General features: G+C 38.5%; 1 protein-coding gene across 1 annotated transcript in view; it reads right to left on the minus strand.

Moving 5' to 3' along the window:
• Window positions 1-8,410, minus strand: part of CCDC175 (coiled-coil domain containing 175) — a 51,756-nt gene extending 43,346 nt beyond the window's left edge. The window contains exons 1-4 of the mRNA XM_081048974.1: window positions 8,237-8,410; window positions 5,666-5,751; window positions 3,714-3,825; window positions 1,913-2,023 (exon numbers count right to left, since the gene is read on the minus strand). Of these exons, the coding sequence (XP_080905100.1) occupies window positions 1,913-2,023; window positions 3,714-3,825; window positions 5,666-5,751; window positions 8,237-8,393 (466 nt within the window). The 5' untranslated portion in view covers window positions 8,394-8,410. The remainder of the gene's footprint in view (window positions 1-1,912; window positions 2,024-3,713; window positions 3,826-5,665; window positions 5,752-8,236) is intronic.
• Between the last annotated feature and the right edge of the window lie 5,381 nt (window positions 8,411-13,791).

The raw sequence follows: 13,791 nt of genomic DNA on the forward strand, positions 1-13,791 counted from the left end.
CTTTGAAATACTCTTTTAATGTTTATGTTCCTGTATCAGACACCTCTTAGTCACCCCTTTGGACTCTGTCGATCTTATCTATTATTTCCCTTATTTCAGCTGCTGCTATGGGAACCAGCTTTCTACAGGCTCTGAGAAACTTCCCACTGGAGCAGTCTGACAGTACCTGATTCCTGCCTTTTCTCTCCACTTCTCGCCTCCTGCCTAAGACTTCCCTGTCGCCTCTGCCATGGGACTTCTTTAGACACCCACAGCCATGCATGGGTAACCCAAAGTGCGGGACGTGGGGCAAACACTGGGGCAGCGACAGACAGGAGCCAGCACCCAGGGAGTCCTGACGAGAGGTAACTCTGTGTCTTGGGGGCACGTTCTCATACTTCATTAGTTGTGCTTTGGCGGCAGTCAATAGCATATTGCACCCCATGTTAGCTCATATTAGTCTCCTTATCCTACCCTCCTCCTCCTTGGATTGTACTCCCTCATAAAATAACAGTGCCAAAGCCACTGCCTCTGGTTCTGCTTTCTGGGAAACCCAGTGTAGTAAAGAACTAATTATTTATCAATAAATAACAAATCAGTGAAATCACATAAGACTTCAGAAGAGTAGCTCAGTTTATGATAGACAAATGGTAAAAATGCATGAATTTTTGAACACCGCTGTTTAGAAAAGTACTGGATGACCCATTTCTACACATCAACTTTCCTTGAAACGAACTGGTAGCTTCCCTGAGAGAGCTGGGTTATTTTTATCTAGGCTACCAGTTAAATTGCTCACTGTAGCAGGGCTTCTCCAACTTTATGTCTCAAATGTGGATACAAATCCCCTGGGGATCGTGCTGAAATATAGATTCTAATATAGTAGGTTTAGGATGAGCCTCGAGAGCCTGTATTTTGCAACAAGCTCTCGGACGCTGCCGCTGCTACTGATCCAACAACCGTATTCTGAGTAGCAAAGCTTCATTCATAAGGTCAATTAAATAAATTTACTCGGTTAAGTGTTCAGCATATATCAAGGAGCTTATGAGCTCATCTGGTAATGTTTTTCCTTCTAAAATATTTTTCCTGATTATAAAAGTAAACCAACCTACAACATAAAAAGCAACCAAAGAAACTAAAACAAAAAAAAAAAAAAGAAACTAAAACAAAAACACTCCTAATTCTGCCTTTGGCACAGATCGCTCTTATTTTTTTCTCTGCGCATATAGTTTGCTGTATTTTCCCTGCCAAACTACACTAACACCACTCTGTAGTGTAGTAACAATACACTAACACCAAATATTGTTTTATAAGCGACTGTATCACTCAGGGTCTAATTAGGTCATAGAAATCGTATAGTTAATTGGTAGGGAAATTTTAGCATAAAGAATCATCAACTATAACAGAGGATTAGAGCAACAAGGGAATGAATAGTAAGAAAGTAAAGAGAACGCTGAAGAATGCGGAAATAGCAGGTGGAAGGAGCAGCCACTGCCCTCGGGCTGAGAGTGCCCTTGAGGCAGCAGAACCTCCAGGCCTGAGATCTAGGCCTCACGGGAGAAGGCTGGGGCTCACTGGATGGTAAAGAAGGTCATGAAGTGCTGGGCTGGCAAACTTGCTAGAACTCTGGCTTCTGGGGGATGGGGGAAACCTGGCCAAAAGAAGTGCCATACTTTAGCACTCACTGTCACGCCACCCAAGGGTGCTGGGGAAGCTGTTCACGGGGGGAGATGCCACGCTGGTAGCAATCTACCATGAAATTGCCCAAGGGGTCCTGGAGGAAGCTGTTGGGTACTTCAGATTGCCATATGCTGCAAGGCCCTGGCATAGAGAAGCTGGCATGCACTGCAGGAGTCTGCCAAGCTGAGTACCCTGGAACCAGGAGGAGACCCCTTCTTCCAGTATCCCTCCAGTGCCCTCTGCTGACAAAGCTTACCATTGTGTCGGCTGGTAAAGGGGAAATTTACAGGGTCCAGCTCCCTGATGACGAAGAAGACAATGAAGGTAGATTTGGAGCTGTCAGGCAACAAGTGGATAACGGAAACGTCTACTTACAAAGCATTTTTAACACTCTTATTTATAGACCACTATGTTATGGTGGGCTCACTAGGAAAGCGATTCTAAAATCTGTGTGTAGGAAATGTATTGTGTACTGAACATCTCCTCTGAGAAAATAAGGGAAGCAGGGTTGGGCAGAAGGAAAGGTCAGATGGTAATGAGCGTTAGAGCTGTGATGACACTTTGCAGTTGTTCTACAGCAAGTCAAGAAAGGCAGGCCCTGTACCTTCACAGTGACCCATCAGCAGCACCTGGGCAGGGAACATAACCTGGAGTGAAGCCTTTCTCTTTTGTCAAGGGCAATTCCTGGGGGAGAACTGAGCTGTGAGCCTCAGCGAACACTCCTGGCATCTGGGGAAATGAAGCTGGCCCCTTACCTAACACCAAATACAAAATTTAACTCAAAATGGATCAGACCTAAATGGAGGAGCTAAAACTATAAAACTCTTAGAAGAAACTATGGGGGGGGAAGCTTCATGACATTGGATTTGGTGATGATTTCTTGACTATAACAGCAAAAGCACAGGCAACAACTGAAAAAAGTAAACTGGACTACATCAAAATTAAAAGCTTTTGTGCATCTAAAGTCATTATCAACAGAGTGAAAAGGCAATCCATGGAATGGGACAAAATATTTGCAAATTATATATCTGATTAGGGGCTATCATCCATAACCTATAAAAAATTCCTACAACCCAGTAACAAGAAAACCAGATTAAAAGATGGGCAAAGGACCTGAACAGACATTTCTCCAAAAAAATATACCAATGTCCAACAAGCACATGAAAAGATGCTCAACGTTACTAATTATTAGGGAATGCAAATCAAAACCACAATCAGATACCACTGCACACTCTATTATTTGAAAAACAAAAATAGAAAATAACAAGTGTTGACAATAGTGCAGAGAAATCGGAACTCTTGTGCATTGTAGGTACAACCTGTAAAAAGGTACAACCGCTGTGGAAAACAGTATGGCAGACTCTCAAAAAAATTAAATATAAAATTACCACATTCCCATACAATCCAGCAATTCCCTTCTGCATATATACCCGAAAGAATTGGAAGCAGCAATTCAAATAAATATCTGTACACCCATATTTATAATAGCATTATTCACAGTAGCTGAAAGGAAACAACACAAGGGTCCATCAGGGAATGAATGGATAAATAAAACATGGTATATACATACAATGGAATATCGGTCAGTCTTAAAAAGGAGGAAATTCTGGTACATGCTACAATGTGGGTGAAACCTGAAGACATTATGTCAAGTGAAATAAGCCAGTCACAAAGGACATATATGATTCCATTTATATAAGGAACCTGTAATAGCCAAACCCATAGAGACAGAAAGTAGAATGGTAGTTTAGGCCAGTCAAGCTGCTTAATTTAATTGCATAAATATCAATTTTGAATGGGCTGATCTATACATCTTTATTTAGAAACTAACTTATATAAATTTAAATTAGTACATATATATGTCCTATTTCCACTTAAAATGCCAGGAAAAATTATTATGGATCTCACTGTGTGTCATGTACTCTTTCTAGCTATATTTTGACATGTAATAACTAAACTAATCTTATTTAATCATACTTTAAACTCATCTTCTTATAAATACTTGGTTCTAATTTCTTATAAGACAAAAATTTCTACAGTTATTAATCTCAACGTACCTTCTAATTCTATGCTAATATCACTGGGAAGAGTTTCTAATAGAAAATACAGTCTGCTGAATTTCATGCTTTCAATTTCCAGAAGATCGATTGTGGCTTTTCTCATTTCTTCCTAAAAATTTAAATTACATATTTTAAAAAGTTAAGACACTATAATAATAATATTTATCTCCTAAACAATGCCCTATAAATGCCTTCAAAGATCAAAATTTGATTTTCATTGAACACTCTGTGCTATTCTTATTTGGAATAGAAAGTGGGAAAAGTAACTACAATCAGTTTTTAAGTCATTGTTAGTTTATCTTTTAATTTCTGCTGATTTTCTTCTACTCAGAAATAACTTTTCCCTATGTATGTGTTTCTTGTTTGCAATTTCAATCAGTTTAAAAGGAACAACTAAAAAGGATAACATTGAGAAAACAAGTGACTTAAGTAAAAAATAGAAAATGTTAATAAAAATATGCATAGGTATAAAGAGAACAAAGGTTATTTTACACATATTTACAAATCCAAACAAAGAGTGAGGTGGAGCTTTATAATTATAATAATAATTATTAATTTATCATTGTTTGGTGGGCCTATTTGAAAAAAGAAAAACATTCAAAAATCTGTCAGTGGAAAAACTAGATAAATCACTTTTTAAATAAATGGTCATAATGGCTATAGTTGCTTTACGACATGATAAATTACCATTATATTTTATGAATAATGAAAAGCAGATTACATAGTAGTATGATCACTTTTTTATAAAAATTAAAATTTAATATCATTTATATTCTGAAAGTAAGAAGGACATTTACCAAAGAATTAATTGTGATTATTTAAGGGTGATGGATCATCGTTGGTTTTACTTTCTTCCTTTTGCTTGTTTATCTTTTCTAAGTTGTCCAGAGTAAACATGTAGGGCTTTTATAATAGTGAAAATTTGTTGCTTTAAAAAAATGGATGGATTTATCTCTAAGAGATTTCACAGCTCAGATATTAAATGAAGACATGCTAGATACTTTAGTAAACCACAATAAATAGTTTGACCCCTTCAATTTCTGGAGAAAAATATAACTAAAAACAGAGGAAAGTTTTCACAAGACCACAGTGCACTACAATATGCACAAACTATTTCCATATATATATTCAATTGTGTGATCATAAAGTATAATTCTGTAGTATACATACATAATTATATATACTTACATAAAAATATAATTTTAAAGTAATGAGATTAACTTTTATCAGCAGTCTGTAGGTAAAACTCATTTCCTTTACAGCCATATTTCCATATTTTTAGATATTTGATATGTAGTGCATTCTTATTCAATATCTTCCAATGAAGAGGCTTCACTATTCTGACCCTATTAGGCAAGCATTGCAAATATCATCCAGGACCGAACAGAAAAATGTCTGTGACTTTTCAAAAGGAAATTCTTTAAATATTTCTTTTTGGGGCCAAGTAGTTATTTAGTATAACCAAAAATTTTCTGTTTGTTTTCACTGAACAGCATGGTCTACTTCAGTGAAATACGTGCCCCCAAATCCTTCACTAGTTAGTAATGCTTACAGACAACTAGGTTAATTGGCACCATGTATGCAATTTATTTCAGAGGTTGTTTGTTTTAAGCAATGCTTACATATTGACATCCCAAGCATTTGCCCATTTGGTCCACATTTTAACTGAGCTCTGTTATCACCACTATTGTTTCTCCTTAGCTGGCTTGTTCTCATCTATTGCACAGGTCTTAATTCAGTGTTCTGCATGGATTTTCGGGCCACAATCCACAGCTGAGCAACCCTGGTGCAAATGCTTAGTAAACTGAAGGAACATTTCGTTTTTACTCAGGGTAAATATTTTTCCTACTCATCTATTGAAATACCTTGAGCGGAGCTGGTGCTAAATTAAACTTTGATGAAGAAATAAGAGGAAGATTGAAAAATAGCCCTTATAAAGAATACAATACCAATTTCTTGACAGCTATAGCAATGTCCTTAAGAAAGGTCCTAGCTTCTTCGTTGCACTTAAAATAGTCACTTTGCAGTGATCGTTCTAAAAAAAAAAAAGAAAAAAATTAGTAAATTAAGATCTTTTACCTATCTGTCCAAATCCTATTGAACCCTTTAAGATCTAGCTCAAATGTTTACTCAGCTGGAAATTACATCTTCTATCTCTGATTTTCTATAGAACTTTATATGAATCCCTTTTGTACTTGTTATTTTCTATTTTACAGTATGCTAATTTAGGTATACATTTTATGCTCCTTGAGAACAAACTCCTCTTGAGTCTATCTTTGCATCTCTCATGGTAGAAAAAGGGATGTGTATAGGTTAGGACAAAAAAATAAAACAAATACTTATGGAAGGGATAAATATAACAAGCCTATAACATAGGTTTGCTTAAGAATATTTTCATATATACTTGTATAAATATATCCCAAATATAGTATTTTGCTCCAAACCACATATTTAATTAACTATATAAAATCTATTATGTCATTTTTACTTCTTGCTAAAATTGTAATCATGCGATGAGATTAAATGTTTGTAAAACTGATAGGTGTGAGGGAGACAGAATTTCTAACCCTTTTTGTTCACTGACATACTCTCAGACGTCTCCTTTTCTGTCACACTGTGAATGGAAAGCACATCAGAAGAGCTGGGGAACTGTTGGCAAAGGTAATGAAGACAGACACATACAGAATGGGAAGGAGGAAGGAAAAAGAAAGGATAAAAGGAAGAGCAGCAAGAACAGAGGAAGCTCTGTTTACTTTGGTTCTGTCACCTCTGTATTATGCAGACTCTAAGTAGATTCCGGGCCTGCATCCTCACGTGTGGGAATAGTCTGATGTGCCTAATGTTTTACAGGTATTACCTAAGTTGATTCTTATAACCTTATCATTCCTATTTCACAGGTGAGAAATTTAAGACTCTCAAGTCATGTCACATGTTCAAGGTCACAGAGCCCATCACTGATAGAGTCTGGATTCAAATGTAAGCGGTGTGATTCCAGGGTCCTCAATGGCCATATTCACCTTTCAGAAGAGTAAATACCATGTTTCCCCGAAAATAAGACCTAGTCAGACCATCAGCTCTAATGCGTGTTTTGGAGCAATAATTAACATAAGAGCCAGTCATATTATATTATATTATGTTATGTTCCGTTATGTTATATAAGACCCGGTCTTACATTAAAATAAGACCCAGTATATTATATTATATTTGAATTATATTACATTACATTATATTATATAAGACCCGGTCTTATATTATATTAAAATAAGACTGGGTCTTATATTAATTTTTGCTCCAAAAGACGCATTAGAGCTGATGGTCTGGCTAGGTCTTATTTTCAGGGAAACACGGTAACAATGTCTGACCTTAGTTCTAGGGAACTTGGATTCTCTTAATGAACTAAGCTCTCAAACCAAATGAAAGTTAGTTACCGAGATTGCAAGCGTGTGTTAGGGAGGGACAGGCATTGCCTCTTTCCTTTCTCCTATGGAATGAATGAGCACAAACTTGTTCCCACTTGCAAACGGGCTAGAGTGCTACATATTTTATCATTCACATTCACGACAAGAGGCTTAATGAAGACTGTTCCTATGAAAAACTTTCTGAGGGTCCAGAAATTATTAGCAGGAAAAGCATTTGTGCCTAAGTATTAGGGTTGAATGGACATGCTAATCTAGATGACCTTGGACACACGTGAATCATTAGGTCTCTTCAGTGGTAAACATTTTTAATGAAAATATTCATCCAAACTTATAAGTATTGTGAAGTTAAGTAAGTTCATCTAAGAAGGAAAAAAGAAACTATCCCAAACTAAGAGTAACATTACGATAAACATCAAAACGATTATTTTGAAACAGTGAGATGATTAGAGTAAAGCAAGGAGATCCTTTGTTGTTTGGCCTAAATGGTTTATGAGCTGAACAAGAAATGCTCTTTCTTGGACTATGTCTTGCCTTTAAGCTCATGTGATTTGATTACAAGTTCAGCTTTCTAACTGAGGGAGTATTTTAACCTGGCCCCATCTAAGGTTATTAACCGTTTGCATCTTCTAAACATCTTTCTCTAACTAATTTTCCTGACCTAATACAACAAGAAATTCTTAACACACTCCCTTCCTTGTTTGCCTGTTAAATTCTCCAGTCTGCCATGGCATAATGTTGGCGGAAATTAACTTGCAAAGAAAAGGCAAGAAGGGACAAGCTGAAATTGAATGCATAATCTACATGCAGGTGGGCATCACAGGTAAATGGCAGTGGCCTGGGAGTCCAGGATTTGTCAGGGGTTTGTCACTAGCTACGTACCAGTGTGAGCTGGGCCGAGTCGCTCCAGTGGCACTACAGCATGACAGCTGGGCCCTGGATTCCACGCCGTAGCCTCTCTCTCCCCCTAGAAGCCAGAGAAGCCTCTGCCCTAGCCAGGTATGCCACTGAAGGTTCCCGCTGAGCGCCACCTAGTCGCCAACTCTGAGGGGACATCCTCCGCCTCCGCCCCAGCACCCACCCCCGCGCTTGCAGGCCTCTCACCCACAACAAAGAGCTGCTCCAGCGCGGCGGCCGCGACCGAAGAGCCCAGCGTGGAGGGGAAGGTGCATAACTCCAGCGAGGGGCCGGTAGAGACCGCGGCCGACTGCAGCGTCTTCTCGCTGGACCCCAGTTCTGGAGACCAGGAGCTCAGGGCCATCTTGCTGCTCTGGCGCGGCGCCTGCCAGGCCAGAGGAAAGGACCGCCGTTGCCACCGGCAACGAGCATTTCGAGGCGGGGCGACAGCTCGTGGCGCTCACGTGGGATGGGTACTTCCTAGGTCTCTAACTTTATCCACAATAATTAAGCGATGCTGGAAGTTCGAGTCCCTCTTTAGCTGTCCTTTCCTCCTTCCATTTTCATCTCTTTAGTTTTGGCCTGTACTTTTCTCGTGAACCATTGGAATCATAATAATGATCACCTTTGAACGTTTCTCTGTGTCAGGTACTACACAGGAGCTTCATGGCTTTGTGAGGCAGGTTCTTTTATTACCTCCACTTTTACAGGCATTTGCTAGTGGTTTTTGTTTGGCCTAGGTAGTTACACACTTGTAAGGCATTTTGTGGTTTCACAAAGTGTACATTTTTGTAACAGCTTCCATGACTTATTTAATCTTTATCATAACTCTTCAGGGCAATTATTATGATTATCCTATTTTTCAGAAAATTGTACCGAGATGTGAGATTCAATGACCTTGGGGATAACCTGGGTCCCAGCCCTTAGAATTGGACAATGTCAGAGCAGTCCTTCCACCTCCAGGCCTGGGGCACTGTCAGCTCTGCTGGAGCTGCCTGTGGCTATGCAACCAGGGCAGGCATTTGGGGTTGGGGTGAGGAGCCTCTGGCTGGATGGATGTCACCAGAGCCGTGAAGGTGTGGCTGTAGAGCATGGGGTGCATGGAGAGGAAAAGCAGGAGCCCTGCCAGAAATGTGGGTTGTGATTTCACTTTAAGGGGCCTTGAATTTCAAGCTCAGGAGTTTGGATTTTGTTGCTGCAGGCAATGATGCTGCGAATATAATGATGGAGAAGGGATTATGCTGCTCCCTGTTGGCAGCTGCTTGCTAATTCCGCTTACTTCTGCCTCAGGTAATGTTTTATGGTACGGTAGAATATCCTCATCAATGGCAAGCATTACCGTTTTTTTCAAAGAAGTATCTGCAGAATAATCAGAAATTAAATTGGACCTGAGACAACTAATACTATATGTAGCAGGAGTGTCTCTGATGATGATGATGTCATTGATGTTTCGGGTGGCGTCCTCATTTAGAAAGGTAGCAGTGGTGATTGTGTGTTTTTCCCCTTTCAGTGTATTTGTTTATAAATTATATGCAAGTACTAAAAATGTATATATTATAAAACATACATAGAAAACTAAAAGTTAAAAAGGATGAGATTAAGATATTGATAGCAGAGATGCTCAGGTTTTCCCGGTGGTGATTGTTGGTGCTCACTGGGCATTTTTATAGACATGTCAAACACTCATGCTCTTAAAGTAGCAGCATTCTTACTTTCCTTATTTTTTCTTATTTTAATTAATTTAATTCTTATTTTTACAAAGTTTTAGTTATGAATCATCTGAAGATGATTCATTAAAGATCACTGGAGTAGGTAAGCTCTCCATTTGATTAAAAATCTTTGTTTACTCTCTTTTGGGGGGTCAGGAGGATACTGACCATTCCCTTATATATGGATGCAGTTGTGAATTTCCAGAGCTCATTTGCAAAATAAACATACAAGTGAGTCATTGCCACCTTCAATCTCATTCCTTCCCACCCCTCTCAAAGACCTTCCTCAATTAACTCCTCCCTCACCTGTATCTTCCACATACCCCTCAGAACTCATGTCCAGTTTTCTCCTAAACCCCTGTCTTCCCTAAATGCTTCTACCACTCTACCTTTCTGCTTCCCCTTATTATCAAATTTCTTAAAACTGTGGTCTATATCTTGGCCATAATGCATCGTTCACCCTGAATTCTAAATTGCCTCCTCCTCATCTTTGAATGGCCTTTTCTCAACCCCCATTCCTACCCATTCCCGTTTTCCTGCAGAATTTGACAGGATTACCCAGTTCCCCCAACCCTTCATTAGAAATTCACCTCCTAATTGTTTCCTGGGATTCCTTCTTCACTTCCCTCACTGGCTCCCCTGTCGTTTTCCTCCCGTTTGCCAAAAGGGAACATGCTGCCTGGACTCTGTCCTTGGCCTTCCTTCATACTCTCTAACTTCCCTCAAATAGAGTTGAACCCATACAAATAACTTTCAGGTTGTACCTCCTGCCAAACCTGTCTTCTAAATATTAATCTTGTAGGCTAAACATTGTCATCTCATCTGCTATGCTGCTAGCATGTCAAATTCAACCTGTTCAAAATCAAAGTCTGCATTGCAGGTGGAGTCTCTACCTATTGATATCACACTTATATTGTTAGCCCATAGCAACAACTGTCTCATCCATACGTTCCTGCTTGAGCTCAATAACCTGAAAGCCTCCAAAGTACTTTGTTCAAACTTCCCATACATGGTAATGCTCTTAGGCTGAGTTGTCTTACAGTTTTCTGTGTGATAGTCTTATACTGAATAGCTTTGTAACCTTTATGCCTCCATTTTCTCACTGTAAAATCGGGGCCTCATTGTACGGAAGTCATGAGAATTAAACAAATTAATATACAGTGTTTAAAAACAATGCCGGAGCAAAAAGAGGCACCTTGTAAATTTAGATGTTACTATCTTTATACTACTATGAACTCTATGAAAAAGGGGGACTGCATTTTACTCCTCTATGAATTTCCTATGGCACCCAACAGAGCAATCTGCACATCAATAAATGCTTAAGATATTGTTGAAATGGATAATAGGAAAGATTCATATATTTAGAATTTTTAAAAATATAGAGCTTAAAATTGCTGTTCTGGCTTTAATAGAAAAAGAAAAATACTGGAGGGAAAAAGCAACTTTCTCAGGGACTCACATCACTTTTATATCTCGGCTGGTGGGGCAAGAACTGACATTCACAATGGTCTTACTGATCATCATTATTACAACACCTTGAAGGACATTTTGAATCTTCAGATTAACTTGTATCTAATTAAAGTTTGGTTCTGAGTGAATTTCATTATATCAGAATTATTGCTTATTATTTTTTAAAATGGTAACTCTTATTTAACTGTGATTGCAAAGTTAATGAGAATTCTGAATTCTCAGCTTTGCCAGATGAACGAGCTTCCAGAGTCAAAGAAATGTCACCATGACTCCAACTGTTTCTTTTCCTATTGCTATGTGCAGTGTGTTCTGGCTCAGGATTACTGTGTATATAAAATTAAGGGATGATTTAGAGCTCTTTAAGGTTTGTGCACTGTCTTTCCTGCCCTTGTTCATAGCAGAGTTGTTAGAAAGTGCCTGAATGTAAACACTTCCATCTTTAACTGCAAAGGTCAAAGCAGCAAAATTGTGTTTGGAAAAATACTCAGTCCCCTACAGATAAAGCCTTGGACTCCCTAGGTTCTTCCAATAAATGCCCATTTATGCTAATATACTTTAGTGGGTTTGTTTACTAGCAACCGAATCATCTTGCTGAGGCAGTATTGCTCCTGAGCTAGAGATAATAGGGAGAAGGGCAGAGAAACGGGGAAAGCAGTTGGGCTCCGTGGGGAGTCCAGGCCTCAGACAAACAGGGTTCCAAGTCCTGGTTTTATCGCTTACTAGTTGCATACACTTGTGCCAGTGATTTAAACATCGTTAGTTTCAGTCTTCTCGTTTGGACAAGAAAAATTAAAATATTACTCATGTAGGTTTTTGAATTTCTGAAGATTAGAAATATGGTGTGTAAAGAGCCCAGCATAGTATCTGGCTCAGCGATGCCATATTATCGCTAAGAGGCTTCACTTTAATAGCCGTAAGGTAATTGGCTTAATATGATTTATTAACTAATACATAAGTAGCTAAGTTATAAAATAATGAATCAGTTGGCTAAATACATTTAACAGCCAATTTAGGAATGAAATAAAATTAAAAACAAGGTAAATGTTTTGTGAACAGGAAATAAAGTAAATGCATTTTATCTAGTTAGAAACTCTAGTTAGAAGGCCAGGAGAAAATGCTCTTGGTTTAGCACTATTTTTCCCAATAGAAGTTAAAGATTCTACCGTAACCCCAGCACCCAAATGGGTTCATGCAGAATAGAGTCCCTGAAGAAAGCTCCTTTATTCTGCTGGGAATATATCATCTGGGTATTCTCTCTTACTTAGGGAAATCAAAAAAAAGTCATGAGTTATATTCTATCGTGGAAAAAGGAATGCAGGATCAATTTGCCACTAAGAAATTATAGTGTGGTAGATTCCCTCCTAATGTTAGAGCACTTTAAACACACTTATTGAACAGAGCTAGTACTATAGAATTTCTGGGTATTTTGATGACCAATGTGAAAAAAATTACAATATTGCCTATTTCGATTTATAGTTCTCACCAGATGCATCCTATTCATTGGCCAATTTCTCCTTATACAAGAATTTACACACTGAGGTTCTATTTTGTACTGAACCATTATAAGTGAGTATCAGAAAGAAAATACAGATAAACTAGAAGTTTATGACTTTTGTATTCCTTGGTTGGAGAGAGGGGAATCTCACGAAACTCAGTGGAAATATCTAATTTTTAATTTTCAAAGTAACCTTTTGAATACAGAACCTGAACTCATTTTCTGTCATAGTTAAAAGAACAGTGAGAAGACTCTTTATTACCTGGGCTTTCTTCCTGACCATCTTGGAGGGCTGCCTGCCTCCTTCCTCTGAAAGCCTCTATCAGAAGGTCTTCTCCACACAATGTTACTTTCGCTGGTTCCAGTGATATTGGATAGGGAATTGAGAAGGCTTGGCCTAAGCCCCTTTCTCCCTGACAGCCTGGCCTGGCCCAGACTCAGCCCTGCTCTGTTTTTTCATGTTGGAAGCTCTGCCCAGTGCCATGGTAAGGTGAGCGTCACCATTCAAATATTTTCTCCCAATTTATAGGTTGCCATTCATTTTGTTGTTTCTTTTGCTGTGCAGAAGCTTTTTAGGTTGATGTAGTTTCACTTGTTTATGTTTATATTGTTGCCTTGAGCTTTTAGTGTCACATCTGAAAAGTCATTGCCAAGGCCAATGTAAGGAGCTTTTCCCTGTGTTTTCTCCTAGGAATTTTACAGTTTCAGGTCTTATGTGTAAGACTTTAATCCATTTTGAGTTAATTTTTGTATAGAGGATAAGATAAGGGTCCAATTTCATTCTTTTGCATGTGGATATCTAATTTTCCCAGCACCCATTATGTATTCATGGTGCCCTGGTCAAGACTATACATGCTTGGGTTTATTTCTGGGCTTTGTATTCTGTTTCATTGGTCTACGTGGCCATATATGCCAGTACCATACTTATTACTATAGCTTTGGAATATAATTTGAAACCAGGAAGTGTGATGGCTCTAACTCTGTTCATCTTTCTCAGGATTGCTTTGTCTATGCAGGATTGCTTTGTCTATCGTCTTTCTCACGATTGCTTTGTCTATGTAGTTTGCATAGAACTACAAAACTCTTTT

Source organism: Rhinolophus hipposideros (genome assembly GCF_964194185.1).
Source record: "Rhinolophus hipposideros genome assembly, chromosome: 5".
NCBI lineage: Eukaryota > Metazoa > Chordata > Mammalia > Chiroptera > Rhinolophidae > Rhinolophus > Rhinolophus hipposideros.